The sequence below is a fragment of the Neovison vison genome, chromosome 12 (assembly GCF_020171115.1).
Source record: "Neovison vison isolate M4711 chromosome 12, ASM_NN_V1, whole genome shotgun sequence".
Classification (NCBI taxonomy): Eukaryota; Metazoa; Chordata; class Mammalia; order Carnivora; family Mustelidae; genus Neogale; species Neogale vison.
Window position 1 is genome coordinate 334,057 of NC_058102.1, and position 27,331 is coordinate 361,387.

At 65.8% G+C, this 27,331-nt stretch overlaps 1 protein-coding gene across 5 annotated transcripts; it reads left to right on the plus strand.

The window, feature by feature from the left end:
• Positions 1-1,407: 1,407 nt before the first annotated feature.
• SBF1 (SET binding factor 1) lies at positions 1,408-26,970 on the plus strand. Of its 5 annotated transcripts, none has more exons than XM_044229002.1 (41): positions 1,408-1,566; positions 7,810-7,895; positions 8,336-8,473; positions 8,696-8,854; positions 8,940-9,050; positions 9,658-9,763; positions 9,878-10,010; positions 10,088-10,196; positions 10,287-10,400; positions 10,511-10,588; positions 10,992-11,105; positions 11,184-11,312; positions 11,396-11,494; positions 11,590-11,794; positions 11,873-11,985; positions 12,742-12,891; positions 13,122-13,190; positions 13,287-13,445; positions 13,525-13,790; positions 13,870-14,042; positions 14,123-14,196; positions 14,278-14,473; positions 14,677-14,804; positions 15,288-15,466; positions 15,573-15,709; positions 15,801-16,008; positions 16,091-16,287; positions 16,375-16,512; positions 18,810-18,887; positions 19,204-19,385; positions 19,463-19,642; positions 19,951-20,052; positions 20,129-20,314; positions 20,390-20,516; positions 20,601-20,731; positions 20,802-21,032; positions 25,307-25,414; positions 25,511-25,722; positions 26,288-26,375; positions 26,468-26,599; positions 26,684-26,970. In XM_044229002.1, exons 1-41 carry the CDS (start codon positions 1,512-1,514, stop codon positions 26,780-26,782), a joined length of 5,679 nt encoding a protein of 1,892 aa, XP_044084937.1. In that variant the 5' UTR covers positions 1,408-1,511; the 3' UTR covers positions 26,783-26,970. The 5 variants fall into 5 exon arrangements, with proteins under 5 accessions (XP_044084937.1, XP_044084939.1, XP_044084935.1 ...); XM_044229001.1 differs by lacking the exon at positions 1,408-1,566 and adding an exon at positions 6,590-6,777; XM_044229004.1 differs by lacking the exon at positions 18,810-18,887.
• The last annotated feature ends 361 nt before the right edge of the window (positions 26,971-27,331 follow it).

The window sequence follows — 27,331 nt, forward strand, 5'->3', positions numbered from 1 at the left end:
GGAAGCCAGGGAGAGTCATTCCCTGCAGGAGGGCTTAACCTGCTGGAGAGAAGAGGTAAGGGGGGGGCACAGTGCCCCAGAAGAGGGGGAAGCAGGTAGAAGCACGTGCCTCTGAGGGTGACATGGACAATACAGTGGTCAGGAGACTTGGATGGTGAGAAACTCAGTGGGGGGTAGCATGGTCTAGAAGGGACCCCAAACCTACCCTGGACCCTATATAACCTATGAGACGGCAGCAAGGAATGGGCTCCTTAGGGCCTGAGGTGGGGGGGACTGGGGCGCAGGGTCTCCACAGTCTCTGAGGGACAGCTGGCCCTGGGCTCAGGCGCCAGGACAGGGGACTTTCCAGGGACCCTGCCTGCCCATGCACAGCTCCCTGGTGTGGTAATGTGGAAGTGAGGACCTATTTGGGTATAAGTGACAGAAACCAGCTCAAGCCACCTGGGGCCAAAGGGAGGGTTTTTCAGCCTGTGGACCCAATACCCAATACCCAACAGAAGCAGAGGCGTGGCAGGGCCCCTGGCCCAGGCAGGGGAGCAGGGGGAGCTCCTCAGACCGTCTCACGCCCTCTCCAGCCGGCTCCTGCCGGGGAGCGGGGAGCGGGGAGCGGCACGTGGATGGGGGCGGGGGCTGCCTCCCCGGGTTCCTGCGCCCCAGGCACCAGAGAGCAAGCCCAGTCCCGCCAGCCCCACATCTCCAGCTCCTCTCCCAGCACGCCCTGCCCGAGACCCCGCGGCCCCCTCGGCCACCCCTGCGCACTGCGGGGAGGCCCCGGCCGGCCCTCGCCCTCGGGGTGGGGGGGGGTGCGGCCTCCTCCCAGGCACCGCACCGGCCTGCTCCGACGCGGGTCCTCACAGCGGGACGGGCAGCGCACCTCTTCAAAGGACACCCCACCCGGATGGGGCTTCCAAGTGGGGCCCGAGCCCTCCTCGGGCCGCGAACCCCAAGGGCGAGGGCTGAGTCCTCCCCCGCAATCGCCAGGCTGTCCGCTCCTCAGGGGACCGCCCCGGGCTCGTACTGTGCCCTGGGCTTGGGAGATCCGGGGGCAGGCCGGGCCCTTCTGCCGCCCTCCAAACTGACCACGCCGGGATCCCCGGCGCTCACAGGAGCGAGGCCCGGCCCGTCTCCACCGCCGCGTAGGAGCCCGGAGCTCGAGACCCGCTCGGATCCCAGCCGCGCCGGCCGCTGACCCGCGCGAGCTGCCGTCGCTGTCAGCGCCCGGGGGGGCGGGGCCGGTAGGGTTCCCGCCCCCCGGGAACCGAGCCCGCGCCGACTGGCCCAATGGGAGCCGGCAGCTCCGGGCCCCGCCCATGACGGGGGCGGGGCGAGGCCGCGCAGGCGTACGGCGCGGCCGGGCGGGCCGGCTGGCTGGGAAGATGGCGGCGGGATCCCTGGCCGCCGCCGCGGAGCGGGCCCGGGGTGTCCGGGGAGAGCGGGCCAGGGCCGGGGCCGGGCCATGAGCGCGCCGCCCTCGCGTCCCCGAGCCGCGGAGCCCGCCCGCGCACCTCGCCATGGCGCGGCTCGCGGACTACTTCGTGCTGGTGGCGTTCGGGCCGCACCCGCGCGGTGAGTGCCGGGCCCGCGGCCGAGGGCTGCGGGCGGAGGGCCGGAGCCGGGAGACCGGGAAGGGTCGGCCGGGGCGGCGGGAGACGCGCGCTGGGGCAGTCGCGGGGACATGTGAGGCGGGTGGGCCGCGGCCGCCGGGCCAGCGCAGGGGTCGTCCGGGGCACCTGCCGGGCTGGGGTCCCGGGTCCCGGGTCGGGGGTCGGGGCGGGGCGGCCTCTCTGAGGACAGCAGGGCAGCGCCGCACGGCGAGCCGAACCTGCGCGCCACACGCGGGACAGAGCCGGGTCAGGCAGAGCTTTGGCGTGGGCCTGGGAGGTGGGAGGGCCCCGAGGCGGCTCGGCCCCCGGTTGGGTGGGATGGGCCGTCTGTGCCTCGGCCGACTGCCGGTAGCTGTGCCTCCAGGGGCACGGATCCTTCGGCTGCAAGCCCCTCCTTGGACCCCCGGTGCCTCTGGTCTGGAGCCCGTCCTGTGGGGTGTCTCAGGTCCCGGAGGCTTGGTGCGATGCAGCAGAGGGGTGGGATGCAAGGGCCGCTCTGTGAAGACGCGGTGTTGGGGCTGTAAGTGGGGCTTCGGGAGGAAATGTGCCTCCTGAAGATGCATGGGGTGTCCTCTGTCTGTCCGGAGGTAGAGAAGAGCATTCCTGGCAGAGGGCCTGCGGTCCTCATGCCTGCAAGCCGAGCCTGGGTGGGGGATCCTTGTGGTGACTGGGGCCGATGTCCAGGAGGTCCCTGTCTAGGGCCGGCGCCTGTGTCTGAGAGCCCTTCAGCCCAGGGGGTAGGAGAGAACAGAGCCTGACAATGACATCAGCAACAGTCATGGAGACCGGGCTGGGGAGCGTGCTCTGTGTGCCAGGCCCTGCACGGCCCTTTGTATGTGTGATCTCATTTCTTCCTCCCAGGAGCCCACCAGGGTTTCCCTGCTCTCTCCCTCACCCGTGGAGCGGAGTTGGGCAGAGAGGTTGATTGTCTGGTCCGAGCCCCCACAGAGGCTGACGCACTACCAGGCTGTGGGCTCAAATCCCAACTGCAGAGAGGCAGTACGTGTCCTCGGGGGTTCTTGTGTGGTCAGGCTGGGGCTTAACCTTGAGATTGAAAGTGGGGTTGAGCCCCCAACCTGCTGCTCATTGTCAGCGCGGTGCCACTGTCATCCCCCAGGAGCCAGACTTCCTCTCCTCTTTGCCTTTCTTGCTGTGTTCCACCTGCTGGACCCTGCTCTCCAGACCCTCTTCAGTGCCCTCGTGGGACTCGCTCCTGTCTGTCGAAGGGTCCATCCCCTGACACCCTCAGGGATGAGCGTATCTTCCTCTAGAGAGGGAGGTTTTGCAGCAGGAACCAGTCTCTCAGTCTCCCAGTCTGCATGAGGCGGGCTCACTCTCAGTGTTGCATGGGCCCCCAGAGGGAGGACCGTCTGTTCCAGGGTGCACGTGGGGGACAGTGAGGACGCCATGCCACCTGGAGCAGAGGGCTGCATGCGATCTTTGGGAACAAGGTTGGCCGAGGGGCTGCTCCAGCATGAGGGGCCCGGGGCTGGAGCTGCGTGAACAGAGTGGGCTTGGAGGCTGACCGTGCTGAGTGGTTTGGGAAGGGTCTGGGGAGGCAGAGACTACAGATAGAGGCAGGTGGTAGCAGCAGGGGTGGAGAGTTGAGGGTGAATTAGGGAGGTGGGAGGCGGCATGGGTGGGCTCCACGGCAGTCTGGCCATGACGCTCAGGGGATGGGCACCCCTGGCATTTGTAGCCTCTGATAAAGACAGAGGAGAAGGCTGGAGTCCATAATGTCTGCTTACCCCGAGTGTCCCTTGCAGTAGGGGGGCGGGTCATGGAGCCCCTCACCACTGTCTCCCAGGGCAGGAGCTGGTCGATGCAGGCCGGTCACCCAGTTTCGGGGTCTTGGTTGGCAGGACTCCTCCATCCCCGTGAGAAATAAGCCCACAGGCTAGGTCCCTGGCCATAGGGCTGAGGGCAGAGCCAGGTGGTTGGGGGGAAGCCTGAGGCAGAGGAGCACTGCAGGGGGAGTCAGTGGTACCTGCTTTGCCACTTGATAGTTCTTGACCTTGGGCCAGTCTTCCAGCTCCCTGCACTTCAGCTTTTTCATCTGGAGTTGGAGTGAGTCACACAGACCCCCCAGGCTGCCATGGGCATGAGGTGGACCCAGACGTGAAGCTGTTCACACGGGAGGCTCCAGGAAGTAATGGGTGTCTTATTAGTGATGAGCAGCAGGTGTGCAGACACCCATGGGCACTGATACAGTGGGCAGCGCTGCTGGAGGGGGGACCCTGTGGGCTGGCAGGCCTGGGACATCGGGACTGGGGTGCAGGGTCTTCGGGGTTCAGTGGAGCAGGTAGGAGAGGGGGATGTCTTGTCCTTGGCCTGGATAGCGACACCCTGACGGGAGCTGGTGGATGCAGGGCCGGGGTGCCGGAGCGCCGCCTGGGGGCATCTGGTTTTAGGGTTACCGTCTGGTGGACTTTTCCAGGCAGGAGCGTGGGGAGGGGGCTGAATGGGACCCCAGTGCAGATCCTTCCCCTGGTGAGTGGGGGAGCTCCTTCACTCAGGATGTGGGTTCGGCACCTTCTGGACCCTGGGACCAGCTCTGGAGACACTGTGGGGGCCCGTCGGATCGTACCTGCCCAGCTTCTGGGCTGGAGGGCCCTGACAGTGGTCAGCTGATTGAACACAGCATGGCCAGTGCCAGGGCGTGCCTTTGGGAACAGGAGACACACTTGACCTGACCAGGGGGCTGAGTGCATGGGAGGAGGGGCTGGACCCCTCCTGGTGCACCACCCCCCCCACGCCCAGCCCCTCCCATAGCATTTGAGAAGACCTTCTGTCCTGTGGTCTGGCCTCTCAGACCTGACTCTGCTGAGCGGGCCACATTCCTGGGCCCCATCGACTCTCCCCACCCATGTTCCTGCCCTCTGGAGCAGGTTGGGGCTGTTTGGAATGGCCTCAGCTGGCTTCCAGCCCCCACCCTGGGAGCCGGTCTGGTCTGCCTGGGGGAGAGCTGGGGAGGACCCCTGCGGAGGCTGCAGCCCCTCCGCACACATCCTGTTGCTGTGGCTGGGGCTGGGTGGGTGGAGCCGCAGGGAGGTCCTTCCTTCACCCTCTTCCTGTAGCTGAGCGGGTCCCGGTCCCAGGGCGTCTGCGCTGGAGTGTGTGGAGGAACAGGAGGGGCAGGCAGAGGAGGCTGCGGCCTCCCTTGCCTCCGCTCACAGTGTGTGCTGGCCTGGGCTGGCCCTCCAGGCGTCGGAGCCTGGCACTGGTGACGGCCACTGCCAGCAGATGACAGAACGCGTGCTCTGTGTTCTCCCGCCCTGCGTTCAGGCCTGCAGCCCACACAGGGCTGGATGTGGGGACATGGTTGCAAGAGGAAGTGCTTGTCCCCATCTGTGTCTCAGGGGACTTGGGTGCCTTTCCTCCAAAGGCCTCCCCAAGAGTCCTGCCCTGGGACGTGGATGGTGCAGGCTAGACTAGTTCTACCCCGGTGGGCTGATAGGGGGACCTTCCTCCTCCGAGGTGGGGGAAGCTCTGATGGGGCAGGTCACCTTCATCGCCGCAGGGGCTCAAGTGGGTGGGGAACACAGGGAGGCGTGGCAGAGCCCCCATCTCTCGCAGGGTGCCTGCCAGCCAGCAGCCAGATTGCAGCCTAGCCCCTGCTAGCACGGAGCTGGGGTGTGGGCCGGGTTTCAGAGAGAGCTGGGAAGAGACCAGGAGTCAGGCCCTCTCTATGGTGTGCCCTTCCCGGGAGGGCTTGCCTGTCCTGGAGCACCCCGGGGCCCCCAAAGCTGTCCTTTACTTCTGATTAAGGAACCTGTTTCCTTGTGGGGTGTGTGTGGGGCTGGGCGTGGGAGGATGGTAGTGTAGCTAGCGGTCTGCATTCAGGAAGCCTTGATGAGGCCGGGGTCTGTGCCAGGCACGGGTGCGGTGATGGACACAGAGACGTAGCTCTTGCATATGGAGTTCCCGTGCGGCCCAGCCAGCCAGCAGGTGCACCAGGAATCACAGAGGGGTATAGTGGAGGGAACGAGGTCCTGGGGGGTCCTGCTGTAGGCCCCAGGCTCAGGCAGGGTGCAGAGGGCTGCCTGGAGGAGGGGGCACTTCTGGGGCTGAGACCCGAAGGCCAAGTTTGGGACGTCATGGCCCAAAGAAGGAGCTGGGCGTGATGAGGGAGATGCTTACTGCCACAGGCTGTGGGGGCAGTTGAAGGAAAGCCTCCCGTTGGTTCTTCAGAGGCGGAGCCATACAAGTGGGAGTTGATGTTTCACAGGATGAATGGGGTGGGGAGGGCGGGTGGTGGCCAGTGGCCAGTTACCTTGTCTGCTTCCCCGTGGGGAGAGGCTGCTGAGAACAGCCTTCTGAAGGCTGTCTGGCCTTGGGAGGGAGGCTGTGGGGCAGAGGCTGCTGTCCCCGTCTGCACACACCCCCTCTTCTTCCTCCGCCCGCTGCCTCGTGGCAAGAACTGGGTGAGCCCTGGGTGCCAGCCAGGCACCAGATGGTGGTTTGGGGCTACGCACAAATCAGCCCTCGGGGGAGTGGGTGGGGAGGGAAGCTATGGCTCGGGGTGAGCTGGCCTGGGCCTGTTGAGGGTGGCCCTTGGGAGTGGGCCTAGAGGGACCCCAAGGGGCTTTGTCTGAGTGGGCCCTGTGCGTATGTGTGTGCTCGTGTGTGAATAGATACGGTACCAGCAGACACCTGTTCCTCCTCGCCGCCTCCTCTTGTCTTTTCAGGGCGTCAGTGTGGGAGGGGGAGGGGAACAGGAAACTGAGGTTTTGTGAGTCAGAGTCATGGCCCCTCCTCGCCTCACCGGCAGCAACCTGCCTGCTGCCGACCTCCTTGACCTGCCCTCCATGATCGCAGAGCGGGGGGTGGTCTCCCGAGCTTGTTGCCGGGCTCCTCCGTTGTCGAGTTGCCGGGCTCTGCTCACCGGTGCCCGGGCCCCTGGCTCTGTCCGAGGCTCCTGTGCACATCGGGGTGGACCAGGCTGTCTGCACAGGGGCGGGGGCGGCTGTGTCGGGCAGGTCCTCAGACGCGGTGCAGCTTGGCTTTCTGGGCTTTGGGGTGAACCTGTAGAGAGGCTTCATGCTCAGTGCCCACTCCTTCCCTATTTGCTCCCCCTCTTCTACCGGTGCGGGCAATGCTACTGAAGCTGGTTCGAGCAAAGGGTGGGGACGTCTGCACTCAGGGACCTGCCTGTCGTGTGTGGGAGGTGAAGGTAGGGAGGTTTCTGTCTCACTTGCTTGGCCCTGCTGCCATGCTGGGTGGGAGCTGGAGGTGGGACAGAGACCTGTGTCCATCATCTGCTGGTCTTGTGGGGTGAGTGGTCCCCTGACAGGGCCCTCATCATTGCCTCCTAGTTTGGCTCGAGGGGGTGAGCAAGAGGCAAGGGCCTCTGACTCCACCCATGTGGCCCAGAGCTGGGAATGGTGCAGAGCAGCCCTGAGCCTCCCGCCGCGGCCCTCCTGCCCAGCCCAGCGTCCCCAGTCCGTGTGGCTGTGCACAGTGCTGGGTGCAGACAGAGAGAGGACGGGCATGGATGCACCACCTTCAGTGGTCCTGTGGCCGGATCCCCAGCACTCAGGAGGGTTCTCCTTCTGTGGGTGTCCCAAGACCTGGTCCCTATCCTTCCCACCAGTTACCACTCCTCTCTGGGTCTTGTGCCGGGCCTGACCATCTCTGAGGCGATGGGGCTGGCAGCGGTCTGGGCCTGGGTGTTTGCTCCCCAGGCACAGACAACAGGTGTGAGACTCTGCCTCTTGAGGGTGCTCAGAGCTGGCTGGTGAGGTGAGCCAGGGACTGGGGCTGGTCCTCGTGGTGCTCCCTGCCGGGCGGGGGCAAGCGCTGAAGCTGGCCTTCGGCTGATGCCACAGTCCAGAGCTGCACTCCGCTGGCTGGAGGTGCCTTCTGGCTGGGGGTGTTGGCGTGTTGGGGAGGGGCACGGGAGTGGCCCCAGCCCGAGGCTTCCATGCTTTTGGTGCCTGGTCTAGCCAGAGGCTTTCAGGACTCCCTATCCATACTGGGGGCTTCTCTGTGTGCCCTCTGGTGGCCCTGGGGTCCGTGGCTGTCTAGTAGGCACCCCTCACAAGACGATTTTTAGGGAAATGATAGGTCTGGGAACTGAGGCTGGTCTGATGCCACACGAAGTCCAGGCTGGGTGAGCGCTTCCCATCTAAGACCCTTGAGGCTCCTGGCTGGGTGGGGGCTCTGCGGGGTGGGAGGCTCCCTGACTACCTGTTCCTGTCCTCAGGGAGTGGGGAAGGCCAGGGCCAGATCCTGCAGCGCTTCCCAGAGAAGGACTGGGAAGACAACCCGTTCCCCCAGGGCATCGAGCTGGTGAGTGTGGGGGGTGCTCATGCCCGGGGTGGGGGGGGCGCAGGTGGGCCCCGGTTTCCCCAGGACTGTGAGGAGCCTCTGCGGTGCCCGGTCCCCGGGGTGGGGGAAGGAGCTGTCTGCGCCGCTACAGGGGATGGAGGGGGGAGATGGCAGGCTTGGCTGGCGGGGTCCAGTGCGCACATCACAGCACGTCGTCTGTCCCTTGTGATGGTGGAGACCATGTCCTGCATTACAGGGTTCTCCGGCCACACAATGAGACCAGAGGCTGTGACTCCCTTTTGCGGGGGAAGGGCCGAGGCCGGGGAGGCGGGATGCACCTACGCTTGCAGACCCCGATGCTGCCTACTACACTGGGCCGCGGTGTCCCTGCCCTGGGTGAGGGCAGGGAGCCAGAGGGAGCAGACTGCTGACCCCTTCCCCTGCCCCACCCGGCCCTGCAGTTTTGTCAGCCCAGCGGGTGGCAGCTGTGTCCCGAGAGGAACCCACCCACCTTCTTCGTTGCTGTCCTCACTGACATCAACTCTGAGCGGCACTACTGCGCCTGCTTGACCTTCTGGGAGCCGGCAGAGCCCACACAGGTCACTGGGGATCCTGGGGTCCAGCCTGCATGGGCTTTTGGCTGTGGCCCACTCCCTCTGCCTCTGTCCTTGGGTGTGTCCCTGTCTGTGGCTAGTCCCAGTGCCTCAACCCCACCGAGGCTTGAGTTCCCAAAGGGCTGCTCCCGTCTGAGTCACCTGCATCCTCCCCCTGGGCCCGTGGGACTTGTCTGAAAGCGAGGCGGATGGGGCTTCTGTCCACAGGAAGCCGTGTGCACTGAGGACGCCACCGAGCGGGAGGAGGAGGTGGACGAGGGGGGCCCTGCACAACTGTCACCTGCGACACCTGGCCCGCCTGGCCAGCTGTTCGCACCGAAGACACTGGTGCTGGTGTCTCGACTGGACCACGCGGAGGTGTTCAGGGTGAGGCGGGCAGCCAGGGTTCGAGGCAGGACGTGGGGTGCCCCTGCCAGTGGGGCCACCATTCCGCAGTCTGTGGTCCTTGCAGAACAGCCTGGGCCTCATTTACACCATCCACGTGGAGGGCCTGAACGTGGGCCTGGAGAATGTGATCGGGAACCTGCTCACGTGCGTCATCCCCCTGGCTGGGGGCTCCCAGGTGGGTCCTGCGGCGGCTGCCGTGCGCCCACAGCCATGGCCCTCCTGCTGTCCCAGGCCGTGAGGGTGGGGCCTGTGGGCCCTCAGAGTCCGGCGGGGCTCGGCACGGCCCGGACCGGGGACACTGTACTGCGTCTTGGTGCCGCCGTCCCCTGTCTTCCCTTCTCGGCCCTGCCTGCTCACCTGCGCGTCCATGTCTTGCCTGGCTCCCTACCTGGCACCCTTCTGTTTCTCTGTTCTCTTGCTCCTTGGGTGTGCCTGTCTCTGGATGTTGGTGTCCGCGTGTCTGTCTGCTCTGCTCCCTGGTCAGTACCCCCACGTGTGGGTGCGTCTAACTGTGTTTCTCTGCCCGTCTGTCCTGTGCAGCTGGACTCCGTGGAGGACGGAGTGGTATGGATTCTTTGTTTCTTCTGCCTACCCAGGCCCCACCTTGCCCCAGGTCAGAGGCCCTGAGTCTCCTCTGCAGTGCTGCGTGGGCCGGCAGGCCAGGAATGGCCGTTCCCTCCCGTTAGCAGGCCTGCCTTGGCCAGCTCACCTCGGCTCACGGAGCTCTGGGCTGACGCGGGGCTGGCTGGAGCCGCTGAACGCTGGTCCCTCTCTTTCCACAGAGAACCATCTCTTTGGGGGCTGGTGACCGGCAGGTCATCCAGACCCCACTCGCCGACTCGTTGCCCGTCAGCCGCTGCAGTGTTGCCCTGCTCTTCCGCCAGCTGGGTGAGCCCGGCCGTCCCCACCCCGCGCTCGCCGCCCTCTCCTCCGCCCGGGGGCTGCTGGTCAGAGTGGGGTCCTTACTCCGCCGGCCCTGCGAGCCCGTGGTCTCCCCCGCAGGCATCACCAACGTGCTGTCGCTGTTCTGCGCTGCGCTCACGGAGCACAAGGTGCTCTTCCTGTCCCGAAGCTACCAGCGGCTCTCAGACGCCTGCCGGGGCCTCCTGGCGCTGCTGTTCCCTCTCCGATACAGGTGCCCCTGCTGCCGCCTCGCCCCTCCTCCCAGCCCTTCCGCTCTGGCTGCCCGCACTGAGCCCTTGCCCGTTGCAGCTTCACCTACGTGCCCATCCTGCCGGCCCAGCTCCTGGAGGTCCTCAGCACCCCCACGCCCTTCATCATCGGTGTCAACGCGGCCTTCCAGGCGGAGACCCAAGAGCTGGTGAGGGCTGTGGCCTGTGCCTGCCTCCCTGTTCCAGGCCGCGCTGACTGGCTGGTGCCTCCCTGACCGCTTGCTCCCTGTGGTTCACAGCTGGACGTGATCATTGCTGATCTCGACGGAGGGACGGTGACGGTCCCGGAGTGTGTGCACATCCCGCCCCTGCCGGAGCCGCTGCAGAGTCAGACTCACAGTGTGTTGAGCATGGTGAGGCGGGGCCGGGGGCTCCAGGGAGGCTGAGAGGGGGGTCACTTGGCAGCCAGGGGAGCCCCAGGCCCTGGGTGTGTGGCCATCCCCACTCCTCTCTGCTTACGCAGGTCCTGGATCCGGAGCTGGAGTTGGCGGATCTTGCCTTCCCACCGCCTTCGACGAACGCTTCCTCCCTGAAGATGCAGGTGGGGGTCCCTGCGGTCCCAGCACAGGGCGTGCGCCAACCCTATGCCCTCTCATCAGGCCTGCTGCCCCCGACGGCCTGCGGGCAGTGCCAGTCACACTGTACGGCCAGCCCTCCTGGGCCAGTCGCTGGGGGCCGTTGCGGGGGCATTGTGAGTCTCTGGGGTCCTGTGCAGGAGTGGTTGTCGGCACTGAGCCTCAGAGGGATGGCTGTGGCTTTGTGTGAAAGAAGGTTGGAGGGGCAGGACGGGGCGAGGCGCCCAGGAGGCCTGGGCAGGGCGCGGATTGGTGTGTTTGTGTGTGGGGGGGGTGGAGCTGGCGAGGGGCGGGGGTTTGGAGGGCTGAGGCGTGCAGGGGCCGGGGCAGGCCTGTGGCCTGGTCCTCACCGGCACCCCCCGGGCCCAGGACAAGGAGCTGCGTGCCGTCTTCCTGCGGCTCTTCGCTCAGCTGCTGCAGGGCTACCGCTGGTGTCTGCACATGGTCCGCATCCACCCGGAGCCCGTCATCCGCTTTCATAAGGTGCCCCGCAGGTAGGGCTGGGGGTGGAGGCGGGCAGGGAGTCAGGCTGAGGGGCTGACCCCCTCGTGTTGCCCCCAGGCAGCCTTCCTGGGCCAGCGTGGGCTGGTGGAGGACGACTTCCTGATGAAGGTGCTGGAGGGCATGGCCTTTGCAGGCTTCGTGTCGGAGCGTGGGGTCCCTTACCGAGCCACGGACCTGTTCGACGAGGTGCACCCCCGCCCCAGTTGGGAGGAGCCCCTGCCACCACTCCCAGCTTCGCCCCGCCTGCCTGACCCTGCCTCCTCCCACAGCTGGTGGCCCATGAGGTGGCGCGGATGCGGGCAGATGAGAACCACCCCCAGCGCGTCCTGCGTCACGTCAGAGAACTGGCAGAGCAGCTTTACAAGAACGTACGGCGGGTGACGCGGGGGGGGGCCCTCCAGGCCAGGGCACGGTGCCGCCTGGCCCCGCGCGGCTCGCCCACACTCGCCTGTGTCCTCTGCAGGAGAACCCGTACCCCGCCGTGGCTATGCACAAGGTGCAGCGGCCCGGGGAGGCCAGCCACCTGCGGCGGGCGCCCCGCCCCTTCCCCCGGCTGGACGACGGCGTGGTGCAGTGGATCGTGGACCAGGCGGCAGCCAAGATGCAGGGCGCGCCCCCGGCCGTGAAGGCTGAGAGGAGGACCACTGTGCCCTCGGGGCCCCCCATGAGTGGGTGACGGGAAGGGGGCCAGGGCGCGGGGCCCAGGGTGAGCGCGAGTCCGAGACGAGCCTGTCGTCTTCCTGCAGCCGCCATCCTGGAGCGGAGCGGCGGGCTCCACGGCAGCAGCGCGCGCCGGCTGGAGGTGGTTCGAAACTGCATCTCCTACGTGTTTGAGGGGAAGATGCTTGAGGCCAAGAAGGTGAGGGCAGCCGGGCCCAGGGAGCCCCTGTGGGGGGTGCTGACCCTGGGGTCCGCGTGCCTGCTGGCGGCTGGAGGGGCGGGTGACACCGGGTCTCGGGCCCCTTCCTCAGGGCGGCCGGACAGAGCCTGCGGGGAAGCTCGCAGGAGGGATTTACTTCATTTTCGGGACATCAGAACCCAAAGGTTTCCGCCGCTAACTTTCTTCTCCATTCCTCCTGACCGAAGTGCCAGCCCGCACAGCGCCGTGCGTTTGTGGTCCTGCCCTACGTGGTGTTGGCCCACGCCTGCGGCCCCCCCAGCAGCCAGCTTGAGTCCCGGCCGCACGGTCTCCCGGGAGGGGCCTGCAGGGCTCCTGCTGGTTTTGCGATGAAAACCAATGAGAGAACAAGCACACGGCCCTTTGTGCACCCTGCTCGGTGCCCAGCCGGGCAGCAGGGCTGCAGCCGTGGGAGGGGGCGCCTGCTGGGGCTCAGGGCCAGGGAGTACCCCCTGGCTGTGGGTGGGCCGCGTCTCCATCTCTGCCGGCTTTTGCACGTACAGAGGGCAGGGTCGGCCAGAAGTCAGTCTGTGGGGCAGTGAGCTCCCAGAGTCTGGCCCAGACTGTTTCCAGATCCCCTCTGTGCTTACAGCCTGGGCTCTGGCCTCTTGGGGGTCCCTGGCCCTTCCGCTCCCGGGCTCTGTGCCCTGGCCTCCCTCCTCCCCTCCCTCCAGGGCATGTTTGGATGCCCCCAGCCCCATGTTCCCCTGTCTCCAGCTGCTCCCAGCTGTGCTGAGGGCCCTGAAGGGGCGCGCGGCCCGCCGTTGCCTCACGCAGGAGCTGCACCTGCACGTGCAGCAGAACCGGGCAGTGCTGGACCACCAACAGTTCGACTTCATTGTCCGCATCATGAACTGCTGCCTGCAGGTGAGGCCTGCCTCCTCCTGCTGCTGCCTCAGCCCCGGGCTTGGCGGTGGGCGGGGCGCCCCGTTCCCCCGCGGGGATGCGCCTTCTGGCTGTGCCCACGGCTGGGGAGGTCCTGGGTGGGGGGGACTCTCACTGGAGGGCGCCTCCTGCCCGGAAGCTCTGGGCGGCTCTTGTGGCCCCCGGCGGGCCGGGCGTGAGGGGGCGGCTCCGAGTGCTCCCCGCTCCCACAGGACTGCACCTCCCTGGACGAGCACGGCATCGCGGCTGCTCTGCTGCCCCTGGTCACGGCCTTCTGCCGGGTGAGTGCTGGGGCCGCCCCGCTGCCTTGCCCCCGTCCCCTCCTGCTGCGCCTGGTGACCCCTCCGCACCGGCGCCCCCCCATCCGGCCTCTGCAGAAGCTGAGCCCAGGAGTGACCCAGTTTGCGTACAGCTGCGTCCAAGAGCATGTGGTGTGGAGCACGCCGCAGTTCTGGGAGGCCATGTTCTACGGGGACGTGCAGACCCACATCCGCGCCCTCTACCTGGAGCCTGCTGAGGACCGGGACCACGTGCAGGTGCGTGGGGGCTCCCGGGCCTGGGGGGTGTGGCGGCGAGGGCCGGCCCGGCCGGGGCTCACCGGCGGCGCTGGGGCAGGCGGGGGATGTGTCGGCGCCAGAGGACGAGCGTTCTGCCCTGGACGTGGCATCTGAGCAGCGGCGCCTGTGGCCGACCCTGAGCCGCGAGAAGCAGCAGGAGCTGGTGCAGAAGGAGGAGAGCACAGTGTTCAGCCAGGCCATCCACTACGCCAACCGCATGAGCTACCTGCTCCTGCCCCTGGACAGCAGCCGCAGCCGCCTCCTGCGGGAGCGCGCAGGGCTGGGCGACCTCGAGAGCGCCAGCAACAGCCTGGTCACCAACAGGTGCGGGGGCGCCTCGTGGGCCCGGACGGGGAGCTCTGGCGGGCGCACCTTGACCTACCGTGTCCCCTCCCCGACCTAGCATGGCCGGCAGCGTGGCAGAGAGCTACGACACGGAGAGTGGCTTCGAGGACGCAGAGACCTGCGATGTGGCCGGGGCCGTGGTCCGCTTCATTAACCGCTTTGTGGACAAGGTCTGCACAGAGAGTGGGGTCACCAGCGACCACCTCAAGGGGCTGCATGTCATGGTGCCAGGTATGGGGGGTCTGGGGACGCAGACGCCCTTCTCAGCCTGTCAGGCAGGGGGCCAGGGTGTGAAAACGACTGTCTCCCAGACATTGTCCAGATGCACATCGAGACTCTGGAGGCTGTGCACCGGGAGAGCAAGAGGCTGCCCCCCATCCAGAAGGTGAGCGGGGGGCCGGCCAGGGGCGGGGGCCTGGGTGGGTGCCGGGCAGGGGCCTGAGGGGCTGTTCTTGTCCCTGAGCAGCCCAAACTGCTGCGGCCACGCCTGCTGCCCGGCGAGGAATGCGTGCTGGACGGCCTGCGCGTCTACCTGCTGCCAGATGGCCGTGAGGAGGGGGCGGGGGGCAGCGGGGGCGGCCCCGCACTGCTCCCAGCTGAGGGCGCCGTCTTCCTTACCACGTACCGGGTGATCTTCACGGGGATGCCCACCGACCCCCTGGGTGAGCCTCCAGACCCTTCGTCCGTCCCCACCCGCCCTCCCCCATCCAGGTCCTGGGAGGGAATAGGACTTGCCCTCCTCAGGGGTGCGGGGTCTTGTGCAAGATAGGTCACATCCCCCCTCACCTGCCCGGGACCTGTATATAGCTCTGGCACCCCCAGACTCTGTGACCCGCCCCCCCGACTCTGCCTGGCCTGTGCTTAGTCGGGGAACAGGTGGTCGTGCGTTCCTTCCCGGTGGCCGCGCTGACCAAGGAGAAGCGCATCAGCGTGCAGACGCCTGTGGACCAACTCCTGCAGGACGGGCTGCAGCTGCGCTCCTGCACGTTCCAGGTCTGCCCGGGGCACGGCGGGGCACGGGTGTGCGGGGTGGGGGGTGCCCGGCTCTCCCAGGTCCACAGGCATCCAAGCCCCTGGTCTCATGCTCGCGAGCTGGCGTGGGGCCAGACCTCACCCGCCGCGCCCGTCTCTGTTCACGCTCAGTAGCTCAGTGTCATCGGCGTGTGTGATGTGCTGGCCTTTAGGGCTCCCGTGTTTGTTTGGGGGGGTACCCTGACCCTGGCACCGGTGTCTGGAATGTGCCCTGTGCCCCGCGCCTGAACATCACACCAGCGCACGTGACACTTGGTGAAGGACCAGGTGCCTCAGCCTGGAGGTCACACGTGGCGTGAGGAGGGCCCTGTGCATGCCCACCACTGCTTGGGAGGATGCCCCCTGCCAGGCCCCGGGGGGTCCCCCGCTTTTGCCCGCAGGCCTCTGTGGCTGGGGCCAGACCCAAGGGTGCCCAGACCTCTGAGGACCTCTTGTCTGGCACAGTTGCTGAGGATGGCCTTTGACGAGGAGGTGGGGTCCGACAGCGCCGAGCTCTTCCGAAAGCAGCTGCACAAGCTGCGGTACCCGCCGGACATCAGGGGCACCTTCGCCTTCACCCTGGGCTCCACGCATGCGCCCGGCCGGCCACCCCGCGCCACCAAGGACAAGGGCCCTTCCCTCAAGTATGGAGCTGGGCCCCAGGGCTGGGACCCCCACCCCTCCCCGTGTGCCTGTCCCTCTTGTCCGTCCTGCTCGCCTCTGCTGACCCTGTGTGCACACCCTCTCCAGGACCCTGTCCCGGAATCTCGTGAAGAACGCCAAGAAAACCATCGGGCGGCAGTACGTCACCCGGAAGAAGTACAGCCCTCCCAGCTGGGAGCACCGGGGCCAGCCTCCTCCTGAGGACCAGGAGGATGAGATCTCAGGTGGGAGCACGGACAGCCCCAGGTGGCCTTGTGCAGGGCAGGGGGTCCCGCAGTCTGTGGGTGACGCCCCCGTGTGCCCGGCCCGCCCCAGTGTCGGAGGAGCTGGAGCCCAGCACGCTGACCCCTTCCTCGGCCCTGAAGCCCTCCGATCGCATGACCATGAGCAGCCTGGTGGAGCGGGCCTGCTGCCGGGACTACCAGCGCCTGGGGCTGGGCACGCTGAGCAGCAGCCTGAGCCGCGCCAAGTCCGAGCCCTTCCGCATCTCCCCGGTCAACCGCATGTACGCCATCTGTCGCAGGTGAGCGGGCCGGGCCTGGGGGACGCGGGCGCTGGGTGCCTGTGCCCCGCGGCTGCGCCCTGACGCCTCCGGCTCCTCGCAGCTACCCGGGGCTGCTGATCGTCCCGCAGAGCGTTCAGGACAACGCCCTGCAGCGCGTCTCCCGCTGCTACCGCCAGAACCGCTTCCCCGTGGTGTGCTGGCGCAGCGGGCGCTCCAAGGCCGTGCTGCTGCGCTCCGGTGGCCTGCACGGCAAGGGCGTCGTCGGCCTCTTCAAGGCCCAGAACGCGCCTTCCCCAGGTACCCTCCGGGCCAAGCGCGCGCTCCCCTCCCCTGTGCCCCGCGCCCCCCACCCCGCCTGGCTCCAGCTCCGCCTCCCCCCCCCAGGCCAGTCCCAGGCAGACTCCAGCAGCCTAGAGCAGGAGAAGTACCTGCAGGCCGTGGTGAGCTCCATGCCCCGCTTCGCGGACGCGTCCGGGCGGAACACGCTCAGCGGCTTCTCCTCCGCCCACGTGGGCGGCCACGGTGAGGGGCGCTTGAAGGCTGGAGGACTTCGGGGGGAGGGGGGCTGTGCTGGCGTTTGGGGAAGGCAGGTTAGCGAGGGGGCGGCAGGAGGGGTGTGGGATCTCGTGAGCACCCTGAAGCCCCGCTCTGGTCGGCCTTCTGCCTGGGCCCAGCGGCTGCTGCTTTTAAACATTTTATTTATTTAATTGACAGAGGCAGCGAGGGGGGGAACACAGCAGGGGGAGTGGGGGAGAGGGAAGCAGGCTCCCCGCTGAGCTGGGAGCCCCATGCGGGCCTCCATCCCAGGACCCTGAGATCATGCCCTGAGCCGAAGGCAGAGGCTTAATGCGCTGAGTCCCCTGGGTGCCCCTGGGCGGAGCTTCTTGACCTCCTCATCTTCCTGCCTGTGGCCTGCCTGCAGGCCACAGCTGACCCTTGAAACCCCCACCTGGGCCGCATCCCTGCTCTGTCCCCTGCTCTATCCTGTCCTTCCCACCACCGCTTTGTCAAGGCCATCTGACTGCTTGGGCTACATCCGCCATCTGTCCTGGTTCCTTCGGTCTTGTCTGCGTGGGCCTCCCCGTCCCGGTCCCCATCCCCAGCATGGGCGCTCTCAGCACCCCAGGCCCTGCTGGCCCCACATGGATCCAGGCCCTTAGGGCCCAGCCCTGCCTTCTCTCTGGCGTGGCAGGGTCTCACTGTCAGAGGTGGCAGAGAAGACACCAGGCCTGGGAGGTGGGGGCCGTGAGTGGGCCCTGCCCCTCCCTGTTGGGGCCCTGGCGTAGGGCGGCCACAGTGGGGCTCAGTGAAGCGTGTGTGTGTGTTGCTGCCCAGGGGGTACACGGCCGCTGTGGAGGGCTGGTCTGACCTGGTTACAGGCGGGGACCTTGCTGGGGAGGTCAGGTCTCTTTGTGCTGGGTTCCTGGACAGGCTTCAGGTGGGAGAGGAAATCCGTGGGGGCCATGTGAGGGTGGGACCGGCCTCCTCCAGGGCCCTTGCTCTGAGGCAGTCACTTCTGCATCACACGTACCTCCCAGCTGACCCCATTTGCTTCTCCCTGACCCCATCTTCCCCCATTTCACCCAGGTCTCCCCATCTCCCCTACCCCCTCCACCCTGTCACCCCTGTCTGACTCTGAGCCCCCCTCCCCCCCACCCCATCTCCTCCGGGGGCCCCGTCCTCCTTGCCCTGTCTCACCCCAGCTGATGCCGTCTCCCCCCACCCTCCCCCATTGCCCCCAGCTCCCCCTCCCTCCTGCCTGGATCCCCACAGATGCCCTGTCCCTGTGTGCCTCATCCTCTGGGTCTGGGTGATAGACTCTCAAGGGTTAATCCTCCGACCCAGGACCCAGGGAACGGGGACACCATTCCTTCTTTGTTCCTCGTTCAAGTGGCTTTGGGTCTCCGAGACATCCCCGGACATCTTTGAGTGGGGTTTATGGTTCCACCACGGGAGGGAGAGTCCGCGCTACAGGCGGCCCCTCCCCACAGGATTCTTTGTCCCCAGTGTGGCCTGGACATCCTTGACTGTTCCCAAAGCCCCCTGGTGCTGCCTTCCTGTGTTCCCCAAGTCCAGATCAAGTCCTCCCTGCCCCCATTGCCTGGGGGCATCTGGGGCCTCTGCGAGGGGCAGGTTCTAATTGAGACAGACCACGTCCTGGCTGTGAGTGATGGTGTGTCCTGCCTGCAGTGTGGCGGGCTGGGGCCCTGCTTGTCTGTAGCCGCTGCTGTGGCAGGAAGGGACGGTGCCGGACTGCCTTCTGCAGAGGCGGCTGAGCCCAGGCAGTGGGGAACTTCCTCCCCCAGGCTCCCTGTGCCTCCAGGCTCCCTGTGCCTCCAGGCCTGGCCGTCTCAGCCTCTAAGCCGGGGGTCTGGCCCTCAGACAGGTGGCCTTCTCCGCCAGTGCTGCCCCTGGGGCTCAGGCCCGCCCGTGTCCACGGTTCCAGGCTGGGCGCTCTGGGCTCCAGGCTTCCTCTTCTCCAGGCTGTACCTGACAGCCCCTCTTGTCGGTGGGCGGCTGCAGGCAGTGCCGTGGGGGCTGGCGAGGCAGGGACGGGCCTGTGGGGGAGGTGCTAGATGGAGCGCCCAGGGTTCTTGTCTCTCTTCGGATCCTATTTGCAGCTGGCCCTCTGTTCCCTGGCCTGCCCCGAGGGCCAAGAGGGCTCAGAGGGCCTTGGTGTTGCCCCCCACTATCTGTGGGGCCCCTGGGGGCTTGGCGGGAACCCAGCCCTATAGTCGTTTTGGACCACAGGCCCTCCATGCTGGGCAGACCCTCGAGCCTGGGGTCAGGCCTGAGGCTTTTCTCTGCTGTGCCCCCAGTGCCCAGCCCCAGAGCCAGGGTCACCACGCTGTCCAACCCCATGGCGGCCTCGGCCTCCAGACGGACCGCTCCCCGAGGTACCGTACTGGCCACACAGGCTGGCTCCCCCCACCTGGCACTGACGACCCCCGTGCGACTGAGTCGTCGGGGCACTAACGTCCCCCCCACGTCTGGCACTAACAGCCCTGGTGATGACCAGCATAACCCAGCCCTTCCCACAGCCCTGGGCACTAACAGCCCGAGGCCCCGAGTCCCACCCCAGTCCCCCGACACTAACGCAAATGCAGGCCCAGCTGGGGTCCCTTTGGCCTCCCCGCCTTGCCTGGGGAGCTCAACCCCAGGTTAAGGGGTGCCCCAGGCCTGCTCAGGCGCTCACGTGGTTTCTTTGTGCAGGGAAATGGAGCAGTGTCCGGGCCAGTGGGCGCAGCGGCGGGCTTGGCGTTGATGTGGGCTCCCGGCTGGCAGGCAGAGACATGCTGAGCCCGCCCCAGGCTAACGGGGCCCCCCCTGACCCAGGCTTCTTGCAGCCCCAGCGCGCAGCCCTCTACATCATTGGGGACAAAGCCCAGCTCAAGGTGACTGGAGTGGGGGCCCAGGGCCTGGTGGGGGGCCCAGGGCCCGGGCGCATCTCACCGCGGCTGGCCTTCTTCAGGGCGTGCGGCCGGACCCTCTGCAGCAGTGGGAGCTGGTGCCCATCGAGGTGTTTGAGGCACGGCAGGTGAAGGCCAGCTTCAAAAAGCTGCTGAAGGCGTGTGTCCCGGGCTGCCCTGCCTCTGAGCCCGGCCCTGCCTCCTTCCTGCGCTCGCTGGAGGACTCAGAGTGGCTGATCCAGGTGTGTGAACCCCTGCCCCTGCTGCGGTCTGCTGTGCCGTGGGGGGGCCCGCTTACCTACAGCCACGGACAGATGGGGTCCCGGTTTGCTTGTTGATGGCGCCGGGCCCCTGGAGAGGGCGATGGGCCTTTTCCACCTGGACGGCAGTACCGTGTGAGGGAGGGAGGCTGGGGCCACCTGCTCTTGTTGGGGTGGGGCAGGCCATCTCCAGGACGGGGCAGGCTAGGGGAGCCCTCGGGGGCCTGCACGGCTGCGGGAATGCGAGGGCACTGGCTGCGGAGGCGCTGAGGGGCTGCCCGGCCTTGCAGATCCACAAGCTGCTGCAGGTGTCGGTGCTGGTGGTGGAGCTGCTGGACTCGGGCTCGTCCGTCCTGGTGAGCCTGGAGGACGGCTGGGACATCACCACCCAGGTGCGTGCGGGCCGTGGGGACAGCAGGGCGGGGCGTGCCCGCAGCCCCCGTGCTGACAGGCAGGCGGGGCCGGCAGGTGGTGTCTCTGGTGCAGCTGCTGTCTGACCCTTTCTACCGCACGCTGGAGGGCTTCCGGCTGCTGGTGGAGAAGGAGTGGCTGTCCTTTGGCCATCGCTTCAGCCACCGCGGGGCCCACACGCTGGCCGGGCAGAGCAGCGGCTTCACGCCGGTCTTCCTGCAGTTCCTGGACTGTGTGCACCAGGTAGGCGGGGCCCACGGCGGGGGCGGAGCCTGCCGCCTTCCGGCCCTGACCGGTCCCCCCCCCACACACGCACAGGTCCACCTGCAGTTCCCCATGGAGTTCGAGTTCAGCCCCTTCTACCTCAAGTTCCTTGGCTACCACCACGCGTCCCGCCGCTTCCGGACCTTTCTGCTCGACTCGGACTATGAGCGCATTGAGCTGGGTAGGGGGCAGGGCCGGGCTTGGGGCAGGGCTGGGCGGCGGGGCCGGGCCTGGAGGGTGGCGGGGCTCAGCACTCCGCCCGCAGGGCTCCTGTACGAGGAGAAGGGGGAGCGCCGGGGCCAGCAGGCGTGCCGGTCCGTGTGGGAGTACGTGGACCGACTGAGCAAGAGGACGCCCGTGTTCTACAACTACATGTACGCGCCCGAGGACACGGAGGTGAGCCGGGGCCTGGCCGGGGCGGCCGGGCGCCCTCCTGCGCAGCTCCTCATGCCAGGCCCGCCCCCAGGTCCTGCGGCCCTACAGCAACGTGTCCAACCTGAAGCTGTGGGACTTCTACACCGAGGAGACGCTGGCCGAGGGTCCCCCCTACGACTGGGAGCTGGCCCAGGGGCCCCCCGAGCCCCCAGAGGAAGAGCGGCCTGAGGGGGGCGCGCCCCAGAGCAGGCGCCGGGCGGTGTGGCCGTGCTATGACAGCCGCCCCCGCGCCCAGCCGGACGCCATCTCTCGCCTGCTGGAGGTGAGCACCGCGGGGCTGCCGGACGCTCCCGTGTGTTCCTCAGGCCGGGGGCCCTGCCCCTCTCCCCCTCGCCCCAGCTCGTGTTTGTGGGCGGCGGTGGCCAGAGGCTGCTGTCCTGGCCCCCTGGGACCGAGGAGGTGGCCTCTTTACTCTAGGCACATGTACCGTTGGCCCTCAGGGAAGACAGGGTTTTCCCGGGGACTGCCCCGGGCCTCTCCCAGACCACCGCCCCTTTGCCTGGGTGCCCCTGGCTGTCGGCCACCGTGAGGCCCCTGGTGGCCCTGGGCCCAGCTTGCCCCCCGCCTCCATTAGAGCGAGATGAGCCTGTTGGCCTGGAAGTTGGGGGTTGCCGTTTAGGCCTCTCTGGCCCTCCCTCTGCCGTCCTCGGGGGGCACATGGGTTCAGCCCCAGGAGTCAGGGTCCACCGGGGCAGAGTCCCGTGCATGGTGGCTGAGCTGGCCAAGTCTCCACGTGGCCTCAGCTCCGGAACACGGGGGCTCCGCTCCCCCTCCCGTCCAAGGCCGTTGGGCTTTGGGAGGCTACTTAGGCCCTTTGGAGCCTGTTCCTCAGCGGGGGAAGAGGTGCCGGCGTCCCGGTGTAAACACAGGATGTCCATGGCGCAGTGCCGGGCCTGGCCGAGAGGCACCCGTTACCCAGGGCTTCCGGGGGGGGACGGGTGACCCACAAGCTCAGAGGGCCAAGGAGACCCTTCGTCTCTGGTGGTTCCGCCTCGGAGTCCGACGGGAGTCGCGCCGCTCAGCTTCCTGCGGGGCCGTGTCCGTCTCACTGGCCCGCGGCTTCAGGTCCGCGCTGAGGTTCTTGCGCTCCGCACGCGCTGGTGCTTCCTCGGTCTGACGCTTGCTTTCACTGGGTATGTAGTACCTTTAGGCTTAGCTGTTGACCTGGCGGGAGGGAGTCCAGCTTTTTCTTTTAAGTCCTCCAGGTGCCCACCGAGCTCATGACCCGGGACGCGGAGCTGTGCCCCCCGCTCCGGGCTAGCCGCGGCCCCGGAATCTGGCCCCTCGCTGTTTGTTGACTGCGGTAGTGCTCGCTCTTTCCTTCCTTCTCGCGTGCTCCCCGCTGACAAGGGAGCGTCCCGCCGCATTGACCCGAGCGGCTCGTCCCCGTGCGAGTTTCGGGGTGGTGTGGACGGCAGTCACGCGCCCGCCTGCTCCCCCCACATCTCCCGCGTGTGACGGAGGCTCTGTTTGGGAAGAGCCCCGGCGGGCGGGGGGGGCTTCTCTGCGCGCGGTGTCTCGTGACCCCCACCTTCGTTTCTCGCCTGAAGAACTTGCAGCTTCTGGGAGCGCAGGTCGCCAGCGACAGACTCTCTCCGTGTCTGTTCGCCCGACAGTGGCTTTGCTGGGCCTGGGCCTATTTTGCAGGTTTCTGGCGTTCTCTGTTTTTCCCGTCCTGCCGCGCTTTTCCTTGGCATCACTGCGGAGCTGGTTTTGAAACAGCTCGGGATCCCGCCGGCTAGGACCGTTCCCAGTCCCTCCGTTCCCCTGGGGTGACCCTGCCGACCTGGGGGGCCGGTCCCGTGCTGTCCGCCCCGCACGGCCCCACGGACGGCGGCTGCGCCGCTGCCTGACCAGACTAGTCAGGCACTCGGGTGCCCACTTCGGGGGGCCCTGCCTTGCCACTGTTTTCTTGGTGCTTTGACCTTGGAGACAACTTCGTGTGCTTCAGGCCAAGGGAGACGTCATGAGGCTGCAGACGTGTGGGGCCGCACGGCTGGTTTGCTGCGACTTGGCATCCAGTCCCACGGATTGCCCCGGAAACACAGTGGCTTCTGGCTGGGCCAGTTGTACCCTTTTATTTTTAGTTTTATTTGTTTAAGGAATCTCTACACCAACATGGGGATTGACCCACAACCCTGAAATCAAGAGCCGCACGCTCTGCTGACTGCTCCTGCCAGGTGTCCTGTGCCTTCATTTTAAATTATTTTTATTTATTTATTTACTTTTTAAAAATTTTATTTATTTGACAGAGAGACAGTGAGAGAGGGCACACAAGCAGAGGGAATGGGAGAGGAGGAAGCAGGCTTCCCGCTGGGCAGGGAGCCCGATGCGGGGCTCGATCCCAGGACCCTGGGACCATGACCTGAGCCGGAGGCAGGTATTTAAGGACTGAGCCATCCAGGCGCCCCCTTTTCTAAAGATTGATTGATTTGAGAGATGACAGCATAAGCCGAGGAGCAGCGAAGGGAGTGGGAGAGAGAATCTGAAGCAGACTACTCACTGAGCACAGAACCCGACCTGGGGCTCAATCCCATGATCCTGAGATCCTGACCTGAGCCCAAACCAAGAGTCGGACCCCCCAACGGGATGTACCACCCAGGCACCCCAGTGCCTTTATTTTTTAAAGGCTGTTTTCCGGATGGCTGGGTGGACAAGTTGGTGAGGCGTCTGCCTTTGGCTCAAGTCATGATCCTGGGGTCCTGGGATTGAGCCCCACATCAGGATGTCTGCCAGTGGGGGCCTGCTTCTTCCTCTGCCCCTCCCCCTGCTTGTGCGCCACCCCCGCTCCTGTCAAATAAATGGCCTTTTAAAAAAAAATGAAGGGTTTTCTCTTAGGATATAGAATTTTAGGTTGACAGCTATATATATACATATATATATATATATATATTTTTTTTTAATTTGACCCAGAGAGAGGTCACAAGCAGGCAGAGAGAGAGGAGGAAGCAGGCTCCCCGCTGAGCAGAGAGCCCGATGCGGGGCTCGATCCCAGGATCAAGCATCTCTGACGTGAAGCCTCAGAGGCTTCACCCACTGAGCCACCCAGGGGTGCCCTAGGTTGACAGCTTTTTACATTCAGCAGATTTTTTTTTGTTTTTTAAAGATTTTATTATTTATTAGAAAGATGGAGAGAGACCACAAGTAGAGAGGCAGGCAGAGGGAGGGGGGAAGCAGGCTCCCCGCCGAGCTGGGAGCCCGATGGGGGGCTCGATCCCAGGATGCTTCGAGCCGACGACGCAAGCTGAAGGCAGACGCCTAGTCGAGCCACCCAGGCACCCGCGTGGTTTCTGATTGAAAGTTGGTGCTTTTCCTTGTCCTTGTAAACTGCGTGACATGTCACCCTTTCTCCACCTTTAAGATTTTCTCTTCACGTCTGGTTTCAGCAATTTGACCATCATGTGAGGTTTTAAAGTGTTTTTAAGAAACCTCTACACCCAGCATAGCGCTGGAACTCAGGACCCCCGAGATCGAGAGTCACGTGCTCTTCCAACTGAGCCAGCCAGGTGCACCTCTCGGGCTTTCTGGTCCGTCCTGCTTGGAGCTTTCTCAGCTTCTTAGATCTATAGGATGAGGGTTTTCATGAAATTTAATGCAATTTTGTCCAAAATTTCTTTTAAAAGTTTTTTTTTTCTACACAGTCTCCCCCTCCTTTCCTGTGGGACCGGACTGACCCATGGGTCCTGGAGGCGAGGTTTCTTCTCTGCAGCTCATCGTGGATGATTTCCAGGACCCCACGTTGCAGCTCCCTGCTCTGCTCTTCCGTAGTCTGATGAAGCTTGCATTTTAGATTCCGGATTTTTCAGCCCTAGAATTTCCGTTGGTCTTTTTTAAACGGTTTCCATTCTTTGTGGAGAGCCTCCATCCGCTTGAACATTCTGTCCGTCCCTGTCTTTACATCTTAAACATATTTAGAACCAGTGGTTTGAGTTTCTCGCCTGCTGGTTCCAATGCCTCTTTCTTTTCTGGATCTGTTTCTTTTAACATTTCTCCTAAGCATGACTCTCATTTTCCTGCTTTCTTGTTTGCCTAGTAATTTTTAAAAATAATCGACATCGTGGGTTCTGCATTGTCGAGGGTCAGGATCGTGTTTGGGTTTTTTCCGCACACGGTTACAGGTGCGTCCACTCCGGCCGGCTGGAAGCCCTGCACCTCCCTGCATCGCGCCGATCCGGCTCGCAGCGGCTGAGGAGCTGCTCCCTGCCAGGCTTGTGACATCTTGCCTGGCCCGTGGCGGTTTACTCCGGGAGGCCTCTGGCTCTCTAGAGCTCCTGCTCCGTACCACCGCCCCTTCCCTGCGTCTCTGTGTGTCCGCAACCCCGAGCTCCACGTCTCTGCCCGGTGCTCCTTGTTTGTTTTGCACAACTGATTTCTGTTCTCTCCAGATAGTTGGGTTTTGTCCACCCCTACCCGCACCCACCCGTGTTCCAGCAGTACCAGCCACTGCACCTTCCTGCCTGCCATAGTTTGGTCTTCCCGCGTTTTGGTCTGGATATTTTCTTTCCGAATGATCTTCGTTTTCCACTTCTCCCCCAGGAGCTGCAGCGGTTGGAGACGGAGCTGGGGCGACCCCCGGAGCGTTGGAAGGACACCTGGGATCGGGTGAAGGCAGCACAGCGCGTGGAGGCCCGGGCAGATGGACGTGTGAGCAGACCTGGGTGTGGGTGGCCCGGGTGAGCTCGCCGGCAGGAGGGGCTGGAGGCCACCGGCCCTGACACAGGCCCCCCCTCCTGTCCCCAGGGCACCCCCAGCTCCCTGCTGGTGTCTAGCGTGCCCCACCACCGCCGCTCGCTAGGTGTGTACCTGCAGGAGGGGCCTGTGGGCTCCACTCTGAGCCTCAGCCTGGACAGCGACCAGAGCAGTGGCTCAACAGCGTCCAGCTCCCGGCAGGCAGCACGCCGCAGCACCAGCACCTTGTACAGCCAGTTCCAGACGGCCGAGAGCGAGAACAGGTGTGAGGCCTGCCCCGCTGCGCGGCATGGACTCCTGAGCTGGGGGACTGTGGGTGCGGGATGGCTCAGAGGTTGGGGGCCAGTGCCGTTGGGGAACGTCTGGCCCTCTCGGGTGGAAGGATTTGTGGGGGAGGCCATCATGCCACAGCGGTGGCCTGAGCGTAAGCCGCCCGTGGCTGGGGAGAAGCAGGAGGGCTCTTCTAGAAAGGTTTGGGACGTAGAAGCAGTGACCAGAGCCAAGCCACCAGCTGAGGTTGGGGCCTGGCAGGCTGGAGAGGGGCCATGTAGCCACGATCGCCTCCCCAGAGCGGCCTGCTGCGTGTTCCTCGTCCCAAGACACCTGCCCTCCAAGTGGGGCTGCTTCCAGGAGACCCTGAGACCCTGGTGTTGGGCCCTCTCCAGTGTCCTGGCACGTGAGGGGTGAGGGGTGAGGGCCTTGGAGGAGAGTCCCAGGGCTGTTTCGTGGCCCCCTGGCCAGTCCAGCCTTCGAGTCCAGGGTCTGGTTGAGGGCAGGGGCTGGGGTGGCGCTGACACCAGCCTGGCCCGGGGTCTGCGGTCCGTGCAGGTCGTACGAGGGCACGCTGTACAAGAAGGGGGCCTTCATGAAGCCCTGGAAGGCCCGCTGGTTCGTGCTGGACAAGACCAAGCACCAGGTGAGTGGTCGGCGGCCAAGGCGAGGAGGTTAGAAGCTGGGGTGGGGGGTGCGGCCCTGACTTCCTCGCCTCCCCCGGCCCCCCCAACTCAGCTGCGCTACTACGACCACCGTGTGGATACGGAATGCAAGGGCGTCATCGACCTGGCCGAAGTGGAGGCCGTGGCCCCCGGCACTCCCACCATGGGTGCCCCCAAGACCGTGGATGAGAAGGCCTTCTTTGACGTGAGCTGTGGCCAGGGCCCGGGGATGGCAGGGTGGGGGGCTCCACGGGCTGGGACCGTGGAGTCAGCGACCCGCCATTCCCAGGTGAAGACGACGCGTCGCGTTTACAACTTCTGTGCCCAGGACGTGCCCTCAGCCCAGCAGTGGGTGGACCAGATCCAGAGCTGCCTGTCGGACGCCTGAGCCCAGCTCTGCTCCCGCTGCTCTGCGTCCAGTCGTTGGAGACCACTAGGGGTGGGCAGGGCCCCCCGGCCATGTTTACAGCCCCCACCCTCGACAGTATTGAGGTCCCACCCCCCCTTCTGTGTACAGCCCCTGCCAGCTCCCACGCCCTGCCCACCCCCGCCCGCCCGGCCAGCTGTAACTTATTTTGGAGTTATGGGGGAGCCCCGGCTGGCAGGTGGCCATGGTACAGCCCTCTCGGTGGGCCTGTAAATAGACCCCTCCCGCCCCGCCCTCCGCCCCGTCAGCCCACCCGTCCCGTGGCCGGCCATCGGCCGCCCGTTCCTAGAAGCAGAGTCTATAAAGAGAGAACTAACAACACGCCCGCGCTTGTGTCTCCTCGGCCCACGCCCCACCCCTGACCACTCTGCCCAGGACCCACATCCACCACGTGGGGCCCAAGCTCTGGTGCCGGGGGCATGGGGAGGCAGCTTCAGTGGGCCCTTGCTGGCGCCCGGCCACCCTGAAGGGTCGTCTTGGGCCTGGCACCCACCCTCCTGCCACACCCCC